Source organism: Scyliorhinus canicula, chromosome 4 (assembly GCF_902713615.1).
Source record: "Scyliorhinus canicula chromosome 4, sScyCan1.1, whole genome shotgun sequence".
In the NCBI taxonomy this organism is placed as follows: domain Eukaryota; kingdom Metazoa; phylum Chordata; class Chondrichthyes; order Carcharhiniformes; family Scyliorhinidae; genus Scyliorhinus; species Scyliorhinus canicula.
This window is the reverse complement of record NC_052149.1, coordinates 53,778,374-53,805,500: the sequence shown is the minus strand read 5'-3', so window position 1 is coordinate 53,805,500 and position 27,127 is coordinate 53,778,374. Positions and strand designations below refer to the sequence as shown.

Here is a 27,127-nt window from a genome sequence, read left to right as displayed (position 1 = left end):
AAAAAAAAGTAGAATCCAGAGCCACAGCCTAGCTCCACCCACACAATGACATCACTGAAGTCATTTGATAATACACACATTTATTAAAGGGACGCTACCATGACAATCTGCATTGCAGGGTTAGGCAGTCTCCCAGTTAAGCATAATATTTCCAATGGTTCTCCCAGGGGTTTATGGTCATTTTCTTGATGACACCATGAATGGTGACCAAGGACAGGTCCCTCACACCAGTAGGCCTGCGATCACTGACCCATGGTGTTCACCACATGAATAATTCAAAGTGACCAGGATGAGCAGCAACAACTGAGTGTAATGGATTCCAGGGATGGAATCTCGGAGCCATTTTACAGAATGGTTTGGAAGTGATTGGTTGAACCATCACTTGCCACTTCTATGGGTGCATATATTTCAGTGTGTCAATTGGAAGGATATTTCCACTTGCACCAGTATCCAATTTTGGAAACAATTATTGCTATCCTTGCATCTGTGGGCATATCATTGGACGGTGACAAAGGCTTCTGTTGGTACCACTGTGCTGAATGTCTGCTTACTTTGTGCATCAATGGTCTGGTTATGGTCAACATAGAACATATAGAACATACAGCACAAACAGGCCCTTCAGCCCTCGATGTTGTGCCGAGCATTGTCCGAAACCAAGATCAAGCTATCCCACTCCCTGTCATTCTGCTGTGCTCCATGTGCCTATCCAATAACCGTTTGAAAGTTCCTAAAGTGTCCGACTCCATCATCACAGCAGGCAGTCCATTCCACACCCTAACCACTCTCTGAGTAAAGAACCTACCTTGACTGTGTAGCTTGGCTAGACACTTCAAGGATTACATTTGTACAATGTCTATTACACACTCTTGATTGATTGGAATGCAGTACACATTGAACCACATGTTCAGGCCGTTGCTTTCTGCATTGGTGCTTCCAATATCCTCTGGTGTCACTAGACTTGTATACATTATTAAAATCTGGGCAATTTCTGGGAGCATGTATGAAGCTCTACCACCCATATTGCTTGCTGGGCTTGTCTGTATTGGATATCGGTGGATGAACGACACATCGCATACAGATTCTAACTACTTGACTCCACTTGGTGGTAGTGCTTCCACAATATAACCTTTGGGTTGGTCCAAGGGGATCTGTTTGGAACACTTCTATTGGGATAGATGCTATCACCAACTCGATTATTCTGTCAGCCAGCTCTGTTGCCATGGGAGATCTATCATGTCCCTTGTTTCTGCATCTACTTATGAATTAATCAGTGGTCAATGTTGGTTGTTGCCTAAAAGACATGAATTCTAGATGGTGTATTCAGAAGTTGAGCTTCACTCGATCTTCGAATATTGACCGTATTTAATCAGGATTTTTAAGTTCATCATCTGTGTTTATCAAAAGTCTGTGGAGACTTTTATTGTTTATAGCAATTTAAAATTTAATAGCTTGTTTATCTGGTTGAGAAATGTTGAGGTCCAGAAAACAGCTCTATGCTTTTTCGGAAGAAAGTAAACTCAGGAGATCCATTGCCTTCAAATTGAAAGTTGGAAATGTTATAGTAACCCTGCGGCTGTTTCGCAGGATTATTAGGACTGTCTGAAACAGGAACAGTTATTCGGGCATTTTCGCAACCCTTCAAGTTGCAGTATCTTAAGTGGCCACAGCCTCTTGAAGCTGTTGGGAGCAGACTTCCGGTTGCGGCTATGCGGAGCTAAGCCGCACGTTCGGCAGCTCCCGCTAGAAACGGACTTTGGGGCTCTTTTCAGGGCCCCCAACGGAGCTTTTTCGATGATTCCCGACGTGGGAAGGGGTCTGCAGTAGATCCCCAGGGTTCTATGGTCCGGTCCAGGAGTGGGGTGAGCAGAAAAGTGGTGGCAGCGCCCCTGGAAAAGCTGGGGAAGGGAAACAAAATGGCGGCCGGCAGAGCCCTCAAGGAGTGGAGGCAGTTGGCGCAGGAGCAGCAGGACATTCTTGGGCGCTGCTTCCAGGAGCTTAAGGTGGAGTTGCGGGAGTCGCTGAAGGCTACCACCAGTAAGCTGCTGGAGACTGAGACAGCCCAGGGAGCCGCAATCCGGGAGCTGCAGCAGCAAGCCTCCGAAAGGGAGGATGAGGCCGCGGCCCTCGTGGGGAAGGTGGAGATACACGAGGCACTCCATAAAAAGTGGCAGGAGCGGCTCGAGGAGCTGGGCAACCGGTCGAGACGGAAAAATTTACAGACCCTGGGCCTCACGGAGGGGCTGGACCTGGCGGCCTATGTGGTCGTTTTGCTGAACTCGCTAATGGGAGCTGGGTCCTTCCAGGGGCCCCTGGAGCTGAAGGGGGCCCACAGAATACTGGCCAGGAGGCCCAAGCCGAATGAGTCGCAGTGGGCGGTGCTGGTGCGGTTCCACTGGTTCGTTGACCGGGAGTGCGTGCTTCGGTGGGCCAAGAAGGAGCGGAGCAGCAAGTGGGAGAACACGGAGGTGCGGATCTTCCAGGACTGGAGGGCAGAGGTGGCTAAGCGGAGGGCCGGGTACAACCAGACGAAGGCGGTGCTCCACAAACAGAGTGTGAAGTTTGGCATGTTGCAGCCGGCGCGTCTGTGGGTCACCTACAAGGACTGTCACCATTATTTTGAGTCCCCGGAGGAGGCGTGAGCCTTTGTGCAGGTCGAGAAATTGGACTCAAACTGAGGGTCAGGGATGGGCGTTTTGGATATAATTGTAACTGTGTCTATATTTTTGGAGGGGGGGGTTTCTCTGTTTCATGCAGAATGTGTGTTGGCTTTAGGGTGGGTGGGGCGATGTCTTTCTGCCTTTTTGTATGGGTCTGGCGGACGGGTTTGGGCAGGGAGGTAATCTGGGAGTGTGGGGAGCTGGTGGTGGGGACCGGCAATGGGAGTTGCCCTAGAGGAGGCGGGGTTGGGCAGGGCGAAAGTGCGGGCTTTCCTCTGGTTTCCCGCGCTGCGGGGTGATGGAGGCGGGGTCGGGGCTGAGAAGTGCAGGCCTTTGCTGGTTGTTATTTTCCCGCGCAAGAGCGGGGGGAGGGGGGGGGGGCCTGCTGATGGGCACGGATGAGGAGGAGTAGCCCCACATGGGGAGGGGTCGGAGGTGTGGCGGGAGTCGCCGGGGTCAGCAGAAGTTAGCTGGCTCACGGGAGTGCTATGGAGGGGGGGGGGGGGGCGCGGCTAGGAGGGGTCCCAGCCTAGAGGGGGGGGGGAGGGGGAGTTGCCGCCGTGGGGAACAGGCCGAGCGGAGGGCGCTGGCCAGTGGCAGGCAAGGGATGGGTTATGGCTAGTTGGCAGGGGGGGGGGGGGGGGGGGGGGGGCAGGGAGCCCTCTGATCCGGCTGATAACCTGGAATGTGAGGGGGCTGAACGGGCCGGTCAAGCGGGCCCGGGTGTTTACGCACTTGAAGGGGCTGAAGGCGGATGTGGCCATGCTCCAAGAGACGCATCTGAAGGTGGCGGACCAGGTTCGACTGAGGAAGGGGTGGGTGGGCCAAGTATTTCATTCAGGGCTGGATGAGAAGAATCCGGGGGTGGCGATCCTGGTGGAAAAGAGGGTGTCGTTTGAGGCGTTAAGTATGGTGGCTGACAGTGGCAGGAGGTATGTGATGGTGAGTGGTAAGCTGCAGGGGGAGCGGGTGGTGCTTGTGAATGTTTACGCCCCAAACTGGGACGATGCGGGGTTTATGCAGCGCATGTTGGGCCGCATTCCGGATCTGGAGGCGGGGGGGCCTGATCGTGGGGGGGGGGGACTTCAACACGGTGCTGGATCCCCTATTGGATCGATCCTGGTCCCGGACGGGTAGGAGGCCGGCGGCGGCTAAGGTGTTGATGGGGTTTATGGATCAGATGGGAGGGGTGGATCCCTGGAGGTTTGCGAGGCCAAGGGTCAGGGAGTACTCGTTTTTTCCCCACGTGCATAAAGCCTATTCCAGGATTGATTTTTTTTGTCCTGAGCAGGGGGCTGGTTTCGAGGGTGGAGCATGCTGAATACTCTACCATAGCCATTTCGGATCATGACCCGCACTGGGTGGACCTCGGGCTGGGGGAGGAGAGGGACCAGCGTCCGCTCTGGCGCCTGGAGGTGGGGCTGCTGGCAGACGAGGAGGTGGCCGGGAGGGTGTATCAAGAGGTACTTTGAGGCCAACGATAACGGGGAGGTCCGAGTGGGGATGGTCTGGGAGGCATTGAAGGCGGTGATTAGAGGGTAGTTCATTTCCATCCGAACCCATAGGGAGAGGGGAGAGCAGAGGGAGAGATTGGTAGGGGAGATGGTGAGGGTGGATAGGAGATAAGCGGAGGCTCCGGAGGAAGGATTGCTGGGGGAGCGGCATAGCCTTCAGGCCAGGTTCGATCTACTGACCACCAGAAAGGCGGAAGCTCAGTGGAGGAAAGCACAGGGAGTGGTGTATGAATACGGGGAGAACGCGAGTAGGATGCTGGCACACCAGCTCCGAAAGCGAGACGCGGCCAGGGAGATTGGGGGAGTGAAGGATAGAGATGGGAATTTGGTGCGGAGGGGGGTAGACGTTAATGGGGTCTTTAGGAACTTTTATGGGGAATTGTACCGGTCTGAACCCCTGGTGGAGGGGGGGGGGAGGGGGAATGGGGCGCTTCTTGGACAAGCTGCGATTTCTGAAGGTGGAGGCGGGGCAGATGGAGGGACTGGGGGCGCCGATTGAGCTGTAGGAGCTGGTTAAAGGGATAGGGAGCATGCAGTCAGGGAAGGCGCCGGGGCCGGATGGGTTTCCGGCCGAATTTTATAAAATGTATGCGGACCTGTTGGACCCCCTGTTGGTTCAGACCTTTAACGAGGCAAGGGAGGGGGGGGGGGGGGGGGGGGGGGGGGGGGGCTTTGCCCCCAACCATGTCGCGGCGCTGATTTCCTTGATCCTTAAGCGGGACAAGTACCCTCTGAAGTGGTGGTCATATAGGCCGATCTCGCTGCTAAATGTAGACGCCAAGCTTTTGGCAAAGATCTTAGCTACAAGAATAGAGGATTGTGTGCCGGGGGTCATTCACGAGGACCAGACGTAAAGGGGAGGCAGTTGAATACCAACATTCGAAGGCTTCTCAATGTCATTATGATGCCGGCTGTGGAAGGGGAGGCGGAGATAGTGGTGGCATTAGATGCGGAGAAGGCCTTTGATAGAGTCGAGTGGGGGTATCTGTGGGAGGTGTTGGAAAGGTTTGGGTTTGGGGAGGGGTTTGTCCGTTGGATGAGGTTGCTTTATGAGGCCCCGATGGCGAGTGTAGCCACGAATAGGAGGGGGTCGGAGTACTTTCGGCTGCACCAGGGGACGAGACAGGGGTGTCCCCTGTCCCCCTTGCCCTTTGCGTTGGCAATTGAGCCCCTGGCCATGGCATTGAGGGAGTCGGGGAACTGGAGGGGCCTGGTGCGGGGTGGGGAGGAGCATCGAGTGTCGCTTTATGCGGATGATCTGTTGCTGTATGTGGCGGACCCAGTGGGGGGAATGCCGGAGGTAATGAGGATTCTCAGCGAATTTGGGGGCTTTTCTGGGTATAAGCTCAACCTGCGTAAGAGCGAGCTGTCGTTGTGCACCCGGGGATCAGGAAGAGGGGGTTGGTAGGCTCCCACTGAAGCAGGCAGGGAGGAGCTTCAGGTACCTGGGAGTCCAGGTGGCGAGGAGCTGGGGGGCCCTGCATAAGCTCAACCTCACAAGGTTGGTGGAGCAAATGGAGGAGGAGTTCAAAAGGTGGGATATGTTACCGCTGTCACTGGCGGGTAGGGTGCAGTCCGTCAAGATGACGGTGCTCCCGAGGTTTTTGTTCCTGTTCCAGTGCCTTCCCATCCTTATCCCGAAGGCCTTTTTTAGGAGAGTTAACAGGAGTATTACGGGATTTGTATGGGGCATGGGACTCCGAGGGTGAGAAGGGTGTTGCGGAGCGGGGCAGGGATGGGGGGGCTGGCGCTGCCCAACCTCTGTGGGTACTATTGGGCTGCCAACGCAGCGATGGTGCGTAAGTGGGGGCAGCAGGGGGCAGCAGGGTAGCATGGTGGTTAGCATAAATGCTTCACAGCGCCAGGGTCCCAGGTTTGATTCCCAGCTGGGTCACTGTCTGTGTGGAGTCTGCACATCCTCCCCCTGTGTGCGTGGGTTTCCTCCGGGTGCTCCGGTTTCCTCCCACAGTCTAAAGATGTGCGGGTTAGGTGGATTGGCCATGCTAAATTGCCCGTAGTGTCCTAATAAAAGTAAGGTTAAGGGGGGGGGGGTTGTTGGGTTACGGGTATAGGGTGTATACGTGGGTTTGAGTAGGGTGATCATGGCTCGGCACAACATTGAGGGCCGAAGGGCCTGTTCTGTGCTGTACTGTTCTATGTTCTATGTTCTAAGTGGGTAATGGACGGGGAAGGGGCAGCATGGAAGAGGATGGAGATGGCGTCCTGTGTGGACACGAGCCTGGAGGCGCTGGTAACGGAGCCGTTGCCGCTCCCTCCAACGAGGTATACCACGAGCCCGGTGGTGGCGGCTACCCTCAAAATATTGGGGCAATGGAGACGGCATAGGGGGGAGGTGGGGGGCTCGATGGAGTCCCCGATACGGGGGAACCACCGGTTTGTTCCAGGGAGCATCGATGGCGGATTTCTGGGCTGGCACAGGGTAGGTGTTAGGAAGTTGCGGGACCTGTTTGTGGATGGGAGGTTCGCGAGCCTGGGGGAGTTAGAGGGGAAGTTTGGGCTCCCCCCGGGGAACATGTTTAGGTCCATGCAGGTTAGGGTGTTTGCCAGGCAGCAGGTGGAGGGGTTCCCTCTGCTGCCCCCACGTGGGGTACGGGACAGGGTGCTCTCGGTAGTGTGGGTTGGAGGAGGGAGGATTTCGAACGTATACCGCATAATGCTGGAGGTAGACGAGGCCTCGGTGGAAGAGCTGAAGGGTAAATGGGAAGAGGAGCTGGGTGAGGAGATTGAGGAGGGGACGTGAGCGGATGCCCTGGAAAGGGTGAATTCTTCCTCTTCCTGTGCGAGGCTTAGCCTCATACAGTTCAAGGTGCTGCATAGGGCCCACATGACTGGGACGAGGATGAGTAGGTTTTTCGGGGGCGAAGACAGGTGTGCTAGGTGCTCGGGGAGCCCAGCGAACCACGCCCATCTGTTTTGGGCATGCCCAGCGCTGGGGGAGTTTTGGAAGGGGGTAGCACAAAATCATCAGCCCTTTTGAACATGGCATTGTTGAACTGCCTTATGCATCTGTGTGTGGCTGACTGGGAGATACCACACGTCCCCCATGGAACCCTGAAATTTCCTGATGGCACAAAGACTCACGGCCACGGTGACTTTTAAAGCACCTCCCATGATTGCCTCCCATTCCACATTGGGCGCTTCCATATTGGGCAGCACGGTAGCACAAGTGGATAGCACTGTGGCTTCACAGCGCCAGGGCCCCAAGTTCAATTCCCTGCTGGGTCACTGTCTGTGAGGAGTCTGCACATTCTCCCTATGTCTGCGTGGGTTTCCTCCTGGTGGTCCGGTTTCCTCCCACAGTCCAAAGACGTGCAGGTTAGGTGGATTGGCTATGCTAAATTGCCCTTAGTGAGCAAAAAGGTGAGGAGGGGTTATTGGGTTACGGGAATAGGGTGGAAGTGAGGGCTTAAGTGGATCGATGCAGACTCGATAGGCCGAATGGCCTCCTTCTGCACTGTATGTTCAATGTTCTATGTTCCATAGGACCTTAGGTCATCTTGCAGAAACTGCCGTTGGTCAGTGACTGCTGCGCCATACTTAACCATCTTTGACACTGCCTGCCTGGCATTTGCAGGTAATTGCTCTATGCATGATATATTAGGTTACGGACCATTTCTCAGCGTTGCACCACCATTAATTGGCAACATCCTGGGCAGTCTGATCCACTGCTGTCCTGTTGGCCATTGCTATCCTGTTGCCCAATGCTGCGCCTGGTCGTTGGCTACCTTCTGCTGTTTCCTCTCCTCCTTCAATATGGCATCACAAGATATTGGGTGCACAAGACTGATCTGTTTCCCTGATGTGAACTTTAGACAGAAGGCCGGCAGAGATCTAATCAGCACAGCTGATTTCGCCCTCCTTCCTGACTGGAGAACCGTGAATCAATGAGGAGCCCACTGCTGGGTATCAACCACACCCTGATCTTCACCCAACCCACCCGTGGCCAATTTACATCTCAATTAGGTCTCCAACCGCATCTTCCAGCTGTCACAGCTGTTTCCCTTGACATTTTCACTCTGACACTGAGCTGTGAGCAATCACCCTGCACTCTCCCTCAGTCACCTTTGATCTCCCCTCCATTACCCACTACTCTCCATCATCCTAACCCTGCCTTCTGTGATCGCCACGCCACCCATTATCGCCATTGATCAAAATTGTCAATCTTGAATTGCCCCCGGCACCCTAGAACTGCCCCTGCCACTGTCAACCTGTGGACCGTCATCCTGGATCCTCCCCCATCACCCTGGACCTAATCTTGGATACCCTCAACTCCCCCAACCACACTGTTAACCTGCTCTCACCCCTGATCTCTCCTCTATCATGCTTGAGCAGCCTTAGGTAGAGATTGTCCTTCCCGTTGTCCTCCAGCTCCCTCCTTTTGTCTCCCATCACTCTTCTTAGATCCACCACTTGGTCATCCATGCTCCAGTCTCCCTGGACAGCCGGTACCCATCCTCAATGCAACAGCTCAACTTCCTCTTCCTTGGTGCAACAAAGTTCTTCATACAAAAAGCACAGCTCTTACTTGTTCCAAACCCACCTGGAAAACTACCTTGCCTGCTGCACACCACCTTTAACCAGCCATGAATCTGAAAGTGCCTGTTTTTCATTTGCTGCTGACTTAATCACAAACGTACAATTTAATCTGGCGACCATTTGTTTCAATGCATATGTTCAATGTGTATAGGTTCCCATTGCTTACGACTGGAGCTGCAATCTGCTTCCCACTGCCAATTCACAACTTTCATCCCACCATCAGGAAGTTGACATTTTGCCGCCCACACAATTAAGTGCCCCAACCCACCTCATTTCCCATTCCCAGGAGGTTCACCAAAATCCAACCATTCTTTCATCTGGGATATATTATTACTGGCTAGTTTGTTCTTGATTTTGTTTGTGAAATATGTTTCTCCTGGATCCTTATTAATCATAATTTTAAATGTTTCTCATTGCTATTGACTTTTTGTCAGTAAGCTGTACCAATTTAGTTTTCATTTCCATTCTAATTCTCTTTATATCAGCTTTTGTCCGGGGCGGCACAGTGGCGCAGCGGTTAGCACTGCTGCCTACGGCGCTAAGGACTTGGGTTCGATCTCGACCCGGGTCACTGTCTGTGTGGAGTGTGGTGATATGAGTGGGAGCACTGCCATTGGTGCAGAGCATTGGTTTCGCATTGGCTCTGGCTGGTCATGTGCCTCTCGTCTGATTGGCTGGGACTAGTCATGTGACTGCTCACCATTTGGTCGAGAGGCAAGTAGACCCCGCCTCCGAGGTGGGATATAAGTACCCAGGTTTCCCGGCGGTCGGCCTTTCTCTGTAGTCGACCACCAGGCTAACAACTAGCTGATTAAAAAGCCACAGTTTGGATCTTCATTGTGTCTCGCGTCCAATTGATGGTACATCAATTTAATCAGCTAGAATTTTGGAATGGAGCTTCGCATCAAGCCTGACTGCCTCCGCACCAGCCCGCATGCCTCAAAGGCGCCTGCAATCTTTAAACATTGGCAGGCGTGCTTCAACAGTTACCTGACAACTGCAGCCAGCAAACCCTCCAAGGAGCAGAGACTCCACATCTTCCACTCGTGTGTGGGCACGGCGGTATATTCAATGATTGAGGACGAAAGCGATTATGATGCGGCCATGGATATCCTGAAAGGACACTTTCTCCGGCCGGTCAACGAAGTATACGCACGGCATCTCCTAACGATTAGACAGCAGTTCCCTGGTGAGTCACTCGACGAATTCTACCAGGCCCTCACAGCTCTAGGGAGAATGTGCGCCTGTCCCCAAGTTTCGGCGACAGAGCACATGGAACTTTTAATTAGAGACGCTTATGTTGCTGGCATGCAATCCTCCTCTATCTGCCAACGATTACTGGAGAAGAACGCCCTCAGCCTAGCTGAGGCACGGACCCTTGCAACCTCCCTGGAGGTCGCTGACCTAAATGCCCGCTCATACGCCCCCGGCCGCGCAGCAACCCCCTGGAGATCATGGCACGCGCCACCCCCGTCCTCCACTGACCCCGACCCCCCCCCAGGCCTGCGCTGCGGGACGCTCCGACAAGCTATCGGGGCCCCGCTGCTATTTTTGTGGCCTCTCCAAGCACCCCCGCTCGCGTGCCCGGCCGGCTCCGTGTAAGAGCTGCGGGAAGAAGGGCCACTACGCGGTGGTCTGTCAGACCAAGTCGGTCGCTGCTGTTCCACGCAGCGACCATGGGTCGCCTCCTCTGGGCCCCCCCAGGGCCCCGTGCCACGCACCGACCTCTCTGGCCCGCCTCCCGGCCCCCGCAACAGGCCCACGGTCCTCCCGACCCCCGCTCCCAGCTGCCCCGACCGGCCCGCAGACGCCACTGACACTGCCCCCAGCTGCCACGAGGTTCCCACGGGCGCTGCCATCTTGGGCCCCGGACGCCACGTGCGGGTCATGGGGGCCACCATATGGGGCCCCAGCTCCACGTGCGGGTCCTGGGTGCCGCCACCTTGGGACCCCGATTCTACGTGCGGGTCCTGGGAGCTGCCATCTTGGGCCAACACGGAAGGCCCTGCCAGCGCTTACTCTGCCACCGAGGATGACCTGGAACTCCGCCACGACTTGCTTCCATCACTCTCGACCAGTCGCGACCACGCTCACTCGCCAAGACTACGACAACGATCCAGCTCAACGGACACAAGACGAAATGCCTACTGGACTCCGGTAGCACGGAAAGTTTCGTCCACCCCGACACAGAAGTCGTCCTCAGGATCCCCTCTCCCGACCTGGCTGGCCACTCCCGGGCCCATCTTGCTCCGGAAGCTTGTGCGGGTGTACAAGTCCGACCCATTGGTTGAGCGAGTCCAGTTACTCCACGCCAACCCGCAGTATGCGTACATGGAGTATCCCGATGGTCAGCAGGATACGGTCTCACTCCGGGACCTGGCACCCGCTGGCGTGCGGCCCTCTCCTCTTCCATCAACAACCCCCCCCCAACCCCAATTCCCCCCAGCGCCCCCGCGACCCAGCGCACATACCCCTCCTTCCCCGATTACAGTGTCTCCACCACCGGCCCTGGGTACGGAGACACATCTACGACCGACGCTCCCGGAGGCAAGGACGACCATCGGCCCGGCATCACCGGCTCCACTGCGACAGTCCACCAGAACATCACGGGCACCCGACAGGCTGATCGTGACCATCTGATGCAGCCATGGGACTTTATTGGACTCTATTGTAATTTTTTTTGGTAGTATGTAGTATTGTTTATTTTGCCACGAGCCTGTGGGCAGCCCATATCTTCGATTATCTCTACTCATATCACCAGTCCTCGGACCCCCCCCCTCTTCTCCTCACACACCCCCCCCGCCTTCTTTCTCCACAAGGGGTGGATGTGGTGATATGAGTGGGAGCACTGCCATTGGTGCAAAGCATTGGTTTCCCATTGGCTCTGGCTGGTCATGTGCCTCTCGTCTGTTTGGCTGGGACTAGTCATGTGACTGCTCACCAGTTGGTCGAGAGACAAGTAGACCCCGCCTCCGAGGCGGGGTATAAGTACCCAGGTTTCCCGGGGGTCGGCCTTTCTCTGTAGTCAACCACCGGGCTAACAACTAGCTGATTAATCTTCATCGTGTCTCGCGTCCAAGTGATGGTACATCATGGAGTTTGCAAATTCTCCCCGTATCTGCCTGAATTTCACCCCACAACACAAAGATGTGCAGATTGGCCACGCTAAATTGCCCTTTAATTGAAACAAAATAATTGGGTACTCTAAAAAAAAAATTTTTTAAATCAGCTTTTGTCCAATTGATTACTTTGCTCTCTGTCTTTTTCTGCCTGAACACTTTGCCCACTCTGGATTAGTTGAACCCCCTCGCAGTAGTACAGCTCCTTCCTGCCCCAGTACTGATGCCAGTAAACCACAATTGCAACAGATTATTTATCCCCTCAATTATCAAATCCCCTATGACGACAAGCTTTTTTATTCTGCTCTTCCTCCCATCCCCCCAATCTCCCAGACAGCTTCCTGCTCCACAGTAGCATTTTTAGCATTCTAGCTATCCACCCCACAGCATCTTTATCTTCACAGACAACAAGAGTATTCTACCTGTCACACAGGACCAGTGTCTGTGGGACCTCCTTCTCTACCTCCCTTTGGTTCCCTGTTTATTGCTGTCTTCTTTCTGCATCTGGGCTTTCTTTCCTTGAGAGTGTGACAGGAATATGGAGAAAGCTATCCAAAAATTCCTCCACCTTCCTTTGGTGTTTGAGTGCTCAGACTACACTCCAGGTGGAAGACTGAGCCAGAGTGTCTCAAGATGTTTATTGCAGATGTGCTGAACCTGGGCACTTGTCAAATGTCACAGTTCAAAAATTACACTGCCTGTGTTGCCATCTCTAATTTTACGTATTAATTGACAGTTTTTTATATCTGTGACCAATATAATTAGGAACCAAGACTAGAAGAGGCAAAGAAGATGTATTTCATTTTATATTTTCATTTACTTGTTGGCAAGTTGGAGCAGAAATGTTCCTCCAGGTCCAATAAAGAATCCTTGACTGCCCTTTGTGGATCATTCCCCCTATTCCAAGCAGATGCCTCCAACGAGCATGATTTTAACAGCCATCCATTTTGCTTGCTTTGTTGAATTCCCACCTAACAGTAAAAATGCAAATTGTAACTTCCACAACAGGGATAGCAGTAGCAAAGGATCACAGCCATAAAACTCCACACTTAATACATACTCCACTCAGCATCAGCAAGTACATGACTCAAATCTCAAAATTTCAAAAGTTGAGTCACACTTAAAAGGTTTACTATCCACCAAGCAAAAACAAGACAGGACAACTAAAATTACCCTGAAGCATCTGGGCATTGAGAGATTTTCAAAGCTGGCAGCAAGTATACCTGTCCATTTTTAGGGCAAAAGGTTCACTTGAACAGGTTTAATTCCAACCAGAGAAAAGTATCGGCACACCATCTTTCTGCAGCTGTCACTATTTTAATGCACCCTGTGCACATAATTGTCATAATGTTTGAGCCACCAAGCTGAAATTCAAGCTGAAATTAAATATAACTACAACATGAGTCCTTGGCTCATTTTAATGCGACTTGTCTTTTCATTTTGCCTCTGAAACTAAAACTTACTACCACAGGCGATGGAGGCGTACTGGGTGTTGGCGTGCAGCAGCTGGACCCTCTCGACCAGGGGGTTGGTCTTCTGGCTCCTCGTGTGCCTCTGGAGAAGGGCAGGTCCCGAAGTTGTCAGCCAAGGTGGAAGCGAGACCCCGGAGATGGACTTCCTGGAGAATATAAACAAACGATCGTGAGGGGTCTCGTTCGTGGCTGTACAGAGGAGCGATCTGATGGAGTGGAGGGCATCGGGGAGGACCACCTGCCAGCGGGGGATCGGGAGACTTCTAGACCTGAGGGCCAGAAGAACTGCCTTCCATACCGTCGCGTTCTCCCTCTCTACCTGTCTGTTTCTCTGCGGGTTGTAGCTCGTAGTCCTTCTCGATGCAATGCCTTTGCTCAGCAGGTACTGATATAGCTCATCACTCATGAGCGATGTGCCCCGGTCACTGTGGACGTAGGCAGGGAAACCGAACAGTGTGAAGATGCTGTGCAGTACCTTTATTACAGTGGCCGAGGTCATGTTGGGGCAGGGGACAGCGAAGGGGAAGCGGGAATACTCATCGCTGATGGTGAGGAAGTATATATTACGGTTGGTGGAGGGGAGGGGCCCTTTGAAGTCAATGCTTAGGCGCACAAAGGGCCGGGAGGCCTTTACCAGGCGGGCCTTGTCTGGCCGGTAGAAGTGCGGTTTGCACTCCGCGCAGACTTGGCAGTCCCTGGACATTGCCTTGACCTCCTCGGTGGAGAAGGGCAGATTGCGGGCCTTAATGAAGTGGGTAAGCCAGGTGACCCCTGGGTGACAGAGGTCATTGTGGCTAGCCCGAAGGCGGTCAGCTTGCGCGCTGGCGCATGTGCCGCGGGACAGGGCATCTGGGGGCTCGTTGAGCTTCCCAGGACGATACTTGATATCGTATTTGTTGGTGGAGAGTTCAATCCTCCACCTCAAGATTTTGGCATTTTTTATTTTGCCCCGTTGTGCGTTGTCAAACATGAAGGTGACCGATCGCTGGTCAGTGACGAGGGTGATCCTCCTACCGGCTACGTAGTGCCTCCAGTGCCGCACGGCTTCCACTATGGCTTGTGCTTCCTTCTCGATCGAGGGGTGTCGAATTTCGGAAGCGTGGAGGGTCCTAGAGAAGAATGCAACTGGCCTGCCCGCCTGGTTGAGTGTGGCGGCTAGTGCGACGTCTGACGCATCGCTCTCTACCTGAAAGGGGATGGACTCGTCTACCGCATGCATTGCGGCCTTGGTGATATCGGCCTTGATGCGGCTGAAGGCCGAGCGTCAGGGGAAAAGTGGTGGTTTGAATAAGTGGGCGGGCTTTGTCCGCATAGTTGGGGACCCACTAGACGAAGTACGAGAACAGCCCCAGGCATCGTTTTAGGGCCTTGAGGCTGTGGGGAGGGGGGAGTTCTGTGAGGGGGCGCATACGATCGGGGTCGGGCCCTAGGACTCCATTCTCCACGACTAGTCGGGTAGTACGGAAGACGCACTTTTCTTTGTTGTATGTGAGATTGAGGAATTGGGCGGCTTGGAGGAACCTCTGGAAGTTGGCGTCATGGTCCTGCTGATCATGGCCGCAGATGGTGACATTGTCCAAGTACGGGTATGTAGCCCGCAAACCATACTAGTCCACAATTCGGTCCATCGTTCTCTGAAAGACCGAGACCCCGTTAGTGACGCCGAACGGGTCTCTGAGGAAGTGGAAGAGTCGGCCGGCTGCTTCAAAGGCAGTGTAGTGGCGTTCTTCCGGGCGGATTGGGAGCTGGTGGTTGAGAACACACGGTACTGCGCAATCTGGTTGACCATCTCCGCCATGCGGGGGAGGGTACGCATCCAGGTGCGAGAACCGGTTAATTGTCTGGCTGTAGTCCACAATCATCCAATTCTTTTCCCCGGTCCGGACGCCCACCACTTGCGCTCTCCAGGGGCTGTTGCTGGCCTCGATGATCCCTTCACTCAACAGTCGCTGGACCTCCGACTTGATAAACGTCATGTCTAGCGAACTGTACCGCCTGCTCCTGGTGATGATGAGCTTTCGGTCAGGAGTGAAGTTCGCAAAGAGTGAAGGGGGGGAGACCTTGAGGGTCGCGAAGCTGCACACCGTGAGGGGGGACAAGGGTCCGCTGAAATGTAAGGTCAGGCTTCGGTGATTACATTGAAAGTCCAATCCGAGCAGTGTGGGGAGCGCAGAGGTGGGGGAGGACGTGGAACTTAAAACGAGCATACTCTGCACCCTGCATCGCGAGATTGGCGACACAGTACGCCCGGATCTGAACCGTGTTGGGGTGGACAAAGCTCTCCATGCTCCCGGAGTTGAAAAGACAGGGGGTCTCGTACCCGTTGACCCGGACGACCACCATGGAGTTCTTCAGCTGTTTCGGCTGCAACTGGTCGAGAGTGACTGCGCCCAGCTGCGGGTAGCCTGTGTGGTCGGTGGAATCACAAGATGGCAGCCCCCATGGGTCGCACGTGTTGGTCGGTGCCGGAGCCGGCGACCAAGGTGGCGGCCCCCACGAGTCGCACGATGCTGATAACGCATCTGACGGGGGCGTTCCGGGCAGGCACGCAGCCACATTGCGGGGTCTGTGCGGCTGCGAGTCATGGGTCGGGCCTGGTGCGTTTTCGATTTCTGAGCCTTAGGTCGGCCCAGACAGACTCTAGCGAAGCACCCCCTTTTTCCCACAATCGCTGCACGTCGCTGTGCAGGCTGGGCAACGCTGCTGGGGGGTGTTGGCCCTGGCCACAGAAGTAGCACTGCGGTTCCCCAGGCTGGGCTGGCAGATGCGCGGCGCAGGCCCGCGACGTAGTTGGGTCCGACGGGGGCCGCGACGAGGGTGTCCACGAGGGGTTTGCCAGGCCCGCGGGGAACGCACTGAGGTTCTGGCAGGCCACCTCTAGCGAAGTAGCTAGCTTTACTGTGTCCCACAAGTCGGAGGTCCCGTTTTCCAGCAGGCGCTGCCTGATGTAGTTCGAGCGGACCCCCGCCACGTAGGTGTCCCAGCTCTGTGAGTTCATGTGTTCCTCCGCCGTCACATCTCGATAGCAGCAGTTCCTCGCGAGTAGGGTCAGGGTTTCCAGATACTCGTCCAGCGATTCTCCGGCGTGTTGACGGCGAGTAGTGAGGAGGTGTCTGGCGAACACCTCATTTACGGGCTTCATGAAGTGTGCCTTGAGGGTTGCAACCGCCGCGTCGTACGTGGCCGCTTTCTCGATCATTACTGAGATTCGATGGCTCACCCAAGCGTGGAGGTATCGCAGCTTGAGGGTCTCCGTGGGAGGCATTGTGGAGTCGAGGTAGGCCTCGAAGCATCGAATCCAATGTTCGAATATTTCCTTGGCTTCAGACGTGCAGGCGTCGGGTTCGAGCCTGTCTGGCTTTAGAGCGGCTTCCATAGTGCTGTCGATGATTAATAAATTGATATACCTTCAATTCACCGAGAGGCAGAGAGAGCGAGTGAACATTAGGCTTTATTAATCATGAACTTGCTTCGCAAGAGTCGGTTGTACAGATGAATGCCATCAACAGGCGACCGGCCTATGTATGGCCCCGGTGAGGGTGGAGCCAGAGGCGGAGCCCACCGTGGTTACACTTCCAGGTCATAGGTCATAGTTTACAGTATCATACATGCATTAGGTTAATACATTCACCACACACTCGCAGCAAGAAATATTCCTCCAGTATCCGAGTCAAAATTCAGCTTTTACCATATTCTTATTCAGATCAGGGGCTGCATTTTATCATGGGCTTTGGGACCTCAACATAAGGACCAAGTTGGAGTTCCAAACTCATATTTGACAGCAGCAGGACTGATTTAACAGGTTGAAAATTTAGGCATTACCTAAAATTTAGGGTCTCTATCCTAGCTCTGATTTTGTGACGAGACCCAAAAATGGACAAACTGTCTCACGAGAAGTCAAACTTGATAGTATATTGCCTCCCACCAGAATTTCCTCCATCCAATGCAGTGATCTAAATAGTAGGGCAAATTCAATAGTTGCTACAGAAGAAGAAAGACCCTGGAAGTGACTTCATCAAATCTTTTGTTTGGTGCTCTTAGAAAGAAAAAAATCACTTCCTGTCAATTTATCAAAGCACTGGATAATTTTAGAAACCTCTTTCAAACTTCCTATTATATATATATATCTCCTCCAGGAGAAATAGTTCCTGGATTTGAATCCTCTGGTTTCACCACGATTTCATAGAACTTCAACGTCCTTTCTTTAACGGGGCAGCTAAAATTGTGCAAATTGTTTAAAAGCATCTTAACCAATGTTTTTTTAATTCATCATTATATCTTTTTTCTTACACTGTATGCTCTTGCTTCTAAAACACAAATTGTTACTGATTCTTTTTAATGGCTTCACCTGGCTTTACCTGCACATTGATTTCAGAGAATTATCCCTGGTCCTCCACAATGGCCTAGAGTATTTTTAGAATGGGGACCTGTCTGGGATCTCCCAGACCTCTGTGCACAGGTGCATCTGCGCCGTCACAGATACCCTATATGTCTGGGCAGAACAATACATTGCCTTCAGCATGGACCTGTTGCCCGAACAGCGGGATTCGCTACAATCGCCGGCATGCCCAAGGTCCAGGGGGTGAACGACAGGACATATGTCCCATTACAAGCGCAGGCGCATGAGAGAATCATAGAATTTACAGTGCAGAAGGAGACATTTGGCCCATAGAGTCTGCACTGGCCCTTGGAAAGAGCACCCTACTTAAGCCCAAGCCTCGACCCTATCCCTGTAACCCAGTAACCCAATCTAACCTTTTGGACACTAAGGGGCAATTTAGCATGGCCAATCAACCTAACATGCACATCTTTAGACTGTGGGAGGAAACCGGAACACCCGGAGGAAACCCATGCAGACACCAGGAGGGTGCCCTTCATCAACCGGAAGGGGTTCCACTCCTTCAACGTGCAGCTGGTGTGTGACCACTGGATGCACATCGTGCACGTATGCGCCTGCTATACAGGGTGTTGGCACTGGGTCAGCAGTATTAGCGGGTCCAGTCCACAGGGCGGAGGATGATGATGACCCGCTCCATAATAAGCTGGACCGCAACGACTGAATCCTCCTAACGCTTTCCTATGTGCTGCACCTGTGCCAACTTAACGTGTGTCTACCTGCTAACCTTGCATGCCCTAATGCTCCTTCTAGGTGGTCCCCCAGGTGTTACTGCAAAAGTGGAGGTGGCCTACTGCGTATTCCACTCTGTGACCTGGGTCCCCTTTGGCGGCCGTCCTCTGGCAACCAGGCCTGGATGGGCCCGGCAGTCTTCCGTGGATGCGGCTGGGAAAGTGGGACACAGTCTGGTTCCTCAACTTCTAGTGGTGATCCTGCAAGACGCAAGACAAGCCGGATGGTTAAATCATGGCTAGGCGTGGTGTGGCAGGGAGGGGTGACTCATGTGCCATAGGGACATTGCAACACATTGGGGGCTCACTTAGTTATGCCATGCCAACCTCTGCGACTGATGGTTCTCCAACCCTGCCGACCGGGTCCAATGCCCTCTGCTCTGCGTCGGTGAAGGGCCGCAGGTCCGACGGGCCACCTCTGGTCTTTTATCTTTCCATGCGGTTGTGGGCTGATTGCACTTGGGGGGGGGGGAACAAATAATGTACAGTGTGAGACACCCAGACACGGGCAGTGCAGGGGGTCTGCGGCTGGTGGCCTGTGTGTGCGAGGCACCCGGCCATGATAGCTGGTAGGGGTGCTATCATGTGGTGTAGGGTTGGGTTCAAGGAGGCTGCTTGCGGAGGTGGTGGGGTTGTGGGATGAGGGGGGTGGTGCTGGTGACACCGAGGTGGTGACTCACCATATCTGACCTGGGTGGTTGCCCTTCCTAACCCAGCTCTGCCTACCGAACTACCTAGTGGGGGCCGCATGGGGGTTTGGTTGAGGTGGTTGAGAATGAGGGGTGGGGGCCTGTGGGATAGGGGTGGTGCCAGGGGCACGGAGGTGGTGACTCACCCGGGCCGCCCTGAGAAGTTGTTTGTGCAACTCTTTCCGGCATTGCTGCCTGGCCCTTGTGGTGGGGCCCATGGGCCTCATGACCTCTGCCACCTGCGCCCAGGCTTAGTTGACACTGGCGGGTGGTAGCCACCTTCCCACCCTGGGGAACAGGGTGTTCACCTCTCCCTCACAGCATCCAGCAGTATCTCCATCTCTGCATCTGCGAATCTTGGGGCTGCTCTCTGGGGTGGCATCTTCTTGGCTGGAATGAGAGCGTGTGAAGAGTGGAGTATTTGTTTAAAAAATATTTTTATTAGGGTATTTGCAATTTTTTATAATAATAACAATAACAGCGACGTACACATGGCATAATAAACATTTCCACCCCATCACAAACCTCGCACCCCCCAACAATAAAACAACATTCTGGCCCTCCACCACCACCTTTTGAATTCTGCTTCTCCTGGCATTTAAATTTTCCCCGAGAAAGTAGACGAACGGCTCCCACCTCCGGGTGAACCCTAGCATTGACCCTCTTAAGGCAAACTTTATTTTCTCGAGACTAAGGTACCCACCCAGGTCACTACACTTGGGGGTTTCAAGTCCCTCCACATTAATAAGATTTGTCTCCAGGCTAACATGGGGGCAAAGGCCAAAACGTCAGCTTCTTTCACCGCCTGAACTCCCGGCTCTTCCGACACTCCAAAGATTGCCACCTCTGGACTTGCCACCACCTGTGCTTTGAGTACTGTGGACATCGCCTTAGCGAAACCCTGCCAAAACCCTCTAAGCTCCGGGCATGCCCAAAACATGTGGACATGATTTACTGGACTTCCCGCGCACCTCACTCACCTGTCTTCTACCCCGAAAAACTTGCTCATCCGGGCCACTGTCATGTGCCCGGTGGACTATCTTAAATTGTATCAGGCTAAGCCTGGCACATGATGAGGATGTGTTAATCCTGCTCAGGGCATCCACCCACAGACCCGCCTCTATCTCTCCCCCCAGCCCGTCTTCCCACTAGCCCTTTAGCTCCTCCAACAGAGTTTCCTCCAATTCCATAAGTTCTCGGTAGATGTCCGATACCTTCCCCTCTCCCACCCATGTCCTGGAGACAACTCTGTCCTGTATCCCCCGTGGCGGCAGCAGAGGGAAGGCCGGAACCTGCTTTCCCAAAAAGTCTCGTACCTGCAGATACCTAAACTCATTCCCTGCTGTCAATTCAAATTTATCCTCCAAGGCTTTCAAGCTGGGGAAAGTCCCGACTACAAATAGGTCCCCCTAATTCCTGCCCTCTGCCATCTCCGGAACCCACCTACCAGCTTACCCGGTACAAACCGATGGTTATTACAAATCAGAGTCCAAACCGTGCTCTTTCTATTCTCTTATATCTCCTCCACTGCCCCCAGATTCTCAGAGCCACCACCACCACCGGACTTGTGGAGTATCGGGCAGGTGAGAATTGCTCCCAAACTTGTGGTTTTACATGACGCCGCTTCCATTCGCTCCCACACCGACCCCTCCCCTACTACCCACTTCCTAATCATGGCTATATTAGCCGCTCAGTAGTAATTCCAAATGTTCGGCAGCGCAAGTCCCCCTCCCCCTGACTACGCTCCAGCAACACTTTCTTCACTCGCAGGGTTTTACCCGCCCACACAAAGCCTGAAATAACCTTATTCACTTGTTTAAAAAAGGCCTTCGGGATGAAGATGGGGAGGCACTGAAAGACAAACAGCAATCTGGGGAGGACCGTCATTTTCAGTCTGTACCCTCCCTGCCAGTGATAGCGGGAGCAAGTCCCATCCTTCATTTGTTCCATGAGCCGGGACAGGTTTAACTTGTGCAGTGCCTCTCATTCCCGAGCCACCTGGATTCCCAAATATCGAAAGCTCCTTCCTCCCATTCTAAACGGCAGCTCTCCCAGTCTCTTCTCCTGCCCCCTCGCCTGGATCATGAACATTTCGCTTTTCCCCAGCAACGGTGTGGGAAGCTTTGAAGACAGTATCTCCTGTCCACCTGGAGTATCTCACCAACTAGCCTATTCCTCTCAGCTTGTTCCACCTTTTCTCTGTGGGCCCGTATCAAGATCGGACCACTGCCTTCAAAGCTTCCCAGACCGTTGCTGCAGAGACCTCCCCCGTATCATTTGTTTCCAGGTAATTCTGGATGGACTTGTTCATCCGCCCACAGACCGTTTTGTCTGCTAACAGCCCCACATCCAGCCTCCATTGCGGGCATTGTCCTCTCTCCAAATTAACTAGATCCACCCAATGTGGAGCATGATCCGATACTGCAATGGCTGAGTACTCAATCTTCGCCACCCCTGGTAGTAGATGAGAGCAAAAAAGTCGATCCAAGAGTATACCTTGTGGGCATAGGAGAAAAAAGAAACCTCCCTCGCTCTTGGCTGTCCAAACCTCCATGGATCTACTCCCCCCCCCCATCCGTTCCATGAACCGCTTCAATTCCCTTGCTGCGGCTGGCATCCTCCCTGTCTTGGATTTCGACCAGTCCAATTCTGGATCAATGACTGTGTTAAAATCTGCCCCCATGATCAAGTTATGTGACTCTAAGTCTGGGAGCTAACCTTTTTTTAAAAAATATTTTTATTCTCCTTTTTCACATTTTCTCCCGAATTTACACCCACCAACAATAAACAATAATCAGTAACAAATATGTCAATCCCCATAATAATAACAACGATCCCATCCTCCCACCAACCCCCAAACATCAGCCCACATGTTTACATAAACACATGACAAAAAGGAATTAGGGATTACCCATAGTCACCCTTAATACACAAAGCCCCCCTCCCCCCCAACCCTCCCACCCATCCCCCCCCAACTAATGTTCGATGTTATCCAGTTCTTGAAAGCGCATAATGAATAATACCCATGAATTGTAGAACCCCTCCGTCCTTCCCCTCAGTTCAAACTTAACCTTCTCAAGGGTCAAGTATTCCAACAGGTCCCCCCGCCATGCCCGGGCACAGGGTGGAGAGGCTGCTCTCCATCCTAGCAGGATCCACCTTCGGGCGATCAACGAGGCGAAGGCTACGATATCTGCCTCCACACCCGTTTCCAACCCTGGCTGGTCCAACACCCCGAATATGGCCTCCCGGGGACCCGGGTCCAGTTTCACGTGCACCACCTTGGAAATTACCGTAAAAACCACCTTCCAGTACTCCTCTAGCTTTGGACAGGACCAAAACATATAAACGTGATTAGCAGGCCCTCCCCCCGCAACGCTCACACACATCATCTACTCCTTCAAAGAATCGCCTCATCCTCGCCCTCGTGAGATGCGCTCTGTATACCACCTTCAGCTGTATCAGCCCCAACCTCGCACATGAGGTGGAGGCATTTACTCTCCGGCGCACATCACACCAGACCCCCTCCTCTATAACCTCTCTCAACTCTTCCTCCCACTTTGCTTTGATCCCTTCCAGTGGTGCCTTCCCCTCTTCTAAAATAGCTCCGTACACCGCTGACACTACCCCCTTCTGCAGTCCCCTTGTTGTCAGCACCTCCTCCAGCAATGCGTAAGCCGGTTCCTCCGGGAAGCTCTGTATCTCCTTCCTGGCAAAATCTCGAACCTGCATGTATCGAAACACTTCTTCCTGCTCCAGCCCATACTTCGCTTCCAGCTCCCTCAATCCTGCAAACCGACCCCTAAGAAACAAATCTTTTAGCGTCTTAATCCCCTTCTCTTCCCATTTCCGATAACTTCCATCCCACCTCCCTGGCTCAAATCGGTGGATTCCCCGAATCGGCATTTCCCTTGACACCGCCCCCAACCCGAACTGTTGGCGAAACTGCCTCCAGATTTTCAATGAAGCTATTATTACCAGACTCCCGAGTATTTCCCTGGAGCTATCGGGAGCGGCGCTGTTGCTAGTGCTTTCAGTCCTGACTCCCTGCACAAACTCTCCTCCATTCTGACCCACTGGGAATCAACCCCTCTGACCCAGCTCCGCACCTTCTCCACATTCGCCACCCAGTAGTAGGTCTGGGATCTTCCCTAACACCTGCCTCATAAATTCCACATTGTCCCAGTTCAGAGCGTATACATTCACGAGTACCACCCGCCCTACTTCCAGCTTCCCACTCACCATTATGTACCTGCCTCCCGTGTCTGACACGATTCTCCCTACCTCAAATGCCACGCGTTTATTAATCAGAATCCCTACCCCCCTGGTCTTTCAGTCCAGCCCTGAGTAGAATACTTGGCCAACCCACCCCTTCCTCAATCTAGTCTGGTCTGTAACCTTTAGGTGCGTCTCTTGTAACATTGCCACGTATGCCTTCAGCCCCCTCAAATGCACGAACACGTGAGCCCTCTTGACCGGCCCATTCAGCCCTCTAACGTTCCATGTAATCAACCTTGTCGGGGGACTCGACCCCTGCCCTTGCCCCCCCCCCCCCCCCCCCCCCCCCTCCCCGCCGACTAGCCATCACCCTTATTGGGCCAGCCTCCAGCTCGCATCCCGGCCTCCTCGAGCCTGCCCTCGGGCATCCGCCATCCCCAACCTCTCATTTGTCCCCTAGTAGCAGTTCCTCCCCTGTCAGCGCTGTCATCAGGATAATGGAACACCCGCCATTCAGTCCCGGTGTCAGAGTTTCTCAAAGTGAGAATCCAGCCCATGGTGTTTGATCCCTCATTCCCTTCCCACCTCTGATTAACCAGAGGGCCGCTGTCAGCAAGCCACATGGTCCAAAATCGGTTCATTTCATTGGGTTCCATTTTGTGGCCATCTGGGGTAATGTGGAGTCAGAACAAGCACCCTTTCTACTAGCTTCACATGATTTTAAAAATGAGCAAATGTACTTGTTTTTGATGGTGGCTGCTGGTTAGGCCACATCAATGTCAAGAAAACCTAGCACAAGCTTCAAGGCAGCTCTGTTTCTTAGAGTGGGTTCAAAACAAGGATTAGGCCCCTTATGTTTTTAGGTTCATTGAATGGATTAATGCCATAAATTAGACCTTCTGATCCCTATTTTTTACCTGCAAAATGGGTGCTGAGTGTATATTCGTATACATTGGTGTATATTTGCATTCCTTGAGATGGATAAGCACATCAATTGACAGTGGGCCAGGAAGGCCATCCGTGGATCACCCTGCACCAGACTTAACCAGGGTGCACACGGGAAGGTGGTGGATCCTCACTCGCCATAGGGGAGGGCATTAAATTCTGTCCTTGTTTTTTTCTGCCATCATCTCGTTCCTCCAAGAATATATCCATGCTGCAGCCATGCTAAGGCAGTTGTATAAATAAGCTGAGCATAGATCATCTAACAGACTCAGGTACATAGGTCAGCAACACCTGCTCCAATGCACAGTCAGTGGAAGACAGGTCTAAGACTTTTGGGCCCATAAACCTCACTGTAAATTGTTTTTGGTATTCCTAGCTAGATGGGATATAATTTGAAACTCTCACAGTTAATCCACTGCCGGCTTGAAGAATCAAAGGAATTTAAACAGTCAAAGAAGACAGTCCTCTAGGGCAGTGCTACTCAAAGTGTGGTACGCGTACCGGCACCGGTACGCGAGCCATCGTCTGCCGGTACTTGGAGTGTTTCCAGAAAAGAAAGAGACAGTAGTGATATTCAACGCCACGGGAGACTGCCGGTCCCTGGCACATTGAAAAAAAAACTGCCGGTCCGCCACATCAGATAGTTTGAGAATCATTGCTCTAGGGAATTCAAATTACAATTGCTAAGTGATTATGCTTGTTAGCATTTCTGAGCTTAAGTTATTACATCTTATTGACAGGATGATCAGAAAGATCCTGAAGCAACAGAAAAAAATGTTAGATTTCAAGTTGAACCAATACGATATGACATTAAAAATCTGGATGCCCTTCGCAACCAAGACCCAAAGAGCAAAGGAAGATGGCTGAAAGAAAGTAACCATGACTTCAAAACGTCAAGGTTACTTCCAGGTAACTAATGAAATTAAAATGGCTTGAGTTGGCATTTTATGTTTGATATGTAAAACACAAAAGTATGTGGAGGTGGTATAGCAATAGCCTATCCCAGTGCAGGCTGGAGCAAAATATTATAGTAGTGATCTGTTTTTCATGGTTAGCTTTCACCTTTGAATCTTTACATATCAGCTATCAGCCCTATTGCTCCAGAGGCACTGCATAATCCAGGTGCTTTCCCGTGGAAAGGAAAATAAATCAACAGTCGCTCAAAACCATCTTATATATTTGTGGATGCGTTCAAACCAAAAGAATTCTCATCTATCTGCAGTCTCAGTGGGGAAAATGCATTGTGAGAAAACTCCAGCAAGGGGAAAGGGAGAAACATTTTGTTAACAGTGGGTAGGAGAGGTAAAGGGCGGGACTCTCTGGCCGCGTCCACCCAGCAGCCGGAGAATCCTGCCTGAGGTCAATGGAATTCTCCATTGTCCACGGCTCACTCATGGCGTTCTTGCGGCGGGCGGGGCGGAAAAATCCGGCCCAAAGTGTTGCATTCTTCAAAACAGACCTCAACTTGATTTCTAGTCACTGGTGTGTTGACATAATTTAGTGTCAAGGGGCACTACACCACTGGTATCAATGTTCCCAGGCTCGGTTGAGAAAACAGAACTTTTTTGTTCTATCGCTCCCTGATTTGAAACGTTGTACGCTTTAATGACAGATAAGGACGTCATTCGGTTCCAATGTCTATTCCTGCCCATATGAGTAAATTGCTACCAGTAGTGGATTCAAAATCAGTCTGCCAGGATTATAGTATTAATACTCTGAGATTAACATGTGTTTGGAACCTGTGTTTGGAACCTGTAATTCAATTTGTTGAGAAAATAAAATAACAGTAATGACAAGGTTTATTTTATAATGCAAACAAATTTACTGTGAAAGTTTCCAGTGCACAAAATTCCAGGGACTGAATTCACCGCCCCCCCAACGGCGAAATCGCGTTCGTGGATGGGACGGAGAATCTGTTTTGCCGGCAGAATCAGAACTGTATTTGAATTCTGCGCCCCCTGAAAATCGGCGTACTCGAGGAGTACATTGGCCGAGTATTCACCGCTTCAGGCCATTGCCTGACTCCTGCCCTGCGATGCTGTGTTGCCGACTGGCCGAATTCCCGACGGCGTGGGTTCTGTGTGCTCACACTGTCCGGGATCCTCGCGTGGCGGCTGCGGACTCAGTCCGGCGCCACCGCCACAGTTGGGGGAGGGCCTGTGGTGAATGTGATTCACACTATATATAGTTGCCAATATCACTCCATGTATATATGTTCGTTATCTACCCATTGTAAGTGCAGTTGCACTATCCAACCACCAGGGGGAATCACTCTGGGAGTACGCGAGAGTTTGTAATGGGCTCCTCCCTTGGCTCTGCCCAGGACTCCTCCCCCTGGGACCGATGTATAAAGATCAGTGCCTTAGAGCCAGCCTGCCATTTCACCTGAAGTTCAACGACGAATAGGCTAGCTCTATTGTAAGTGTATTAAAGCCTCTGTTCAGATCCAACTACACGTGTTCGCTGAATTGATGGTTCCATCAATTTAATACACTTAAGAAGCTGCCGAAGTAAAGCATGGAATCCGCTCTAAAACCAGGACGTCTAGAACTCGATCCGCAGGATGCAGAGGCGAAAGAAACCTTCTGCCACTGGCTGAAATGTTTTAAGGCCTACCTGGCCGAAATCAGCACTGCTGAAACTACGGAGGAACACAAGCTCAGCCTACTGCATGCGAGGGTAAGCCACAGAATTTCCACACAATTAAATCCAGCCGGTTCCTACACTGCTGCGCTGGTGATTTTGGACAAAATGTATATTAGGCCCATGAACGAGGTCTTTGCCCGCCATGTGCTCACAACTCGCCGACAACGGGCTACTGAAACTTTA

At 52.6% G+C, this 27,127-nt stretch overlaps 1 protein-coding gene across 4 annotated transcripts in view; it reads left to right on the top strand.

Moving 5' to 3' along the window:
• The window catches only part of LOC119964594, a 189,252-nt gene that overhangs the window by 140,532 nt on the left and 21,593 nt on the right, over window positions 1-27,127 (top strand). For all 4 annotated transcript variants that reach the window (XM_038794272.1, XM_038794271.1, XM_038794273.1 and 1 more), the window contains one exon: window positions 25,039-25,207. In XM_038794272.1, the coding sequence (XP_038650200.1) occupies window positions 25,039-25,207 (169 nt within the window). The remainder of the gene's footprint in view (window positions 1-25,038; window positions 25,208-27,127) is intronic.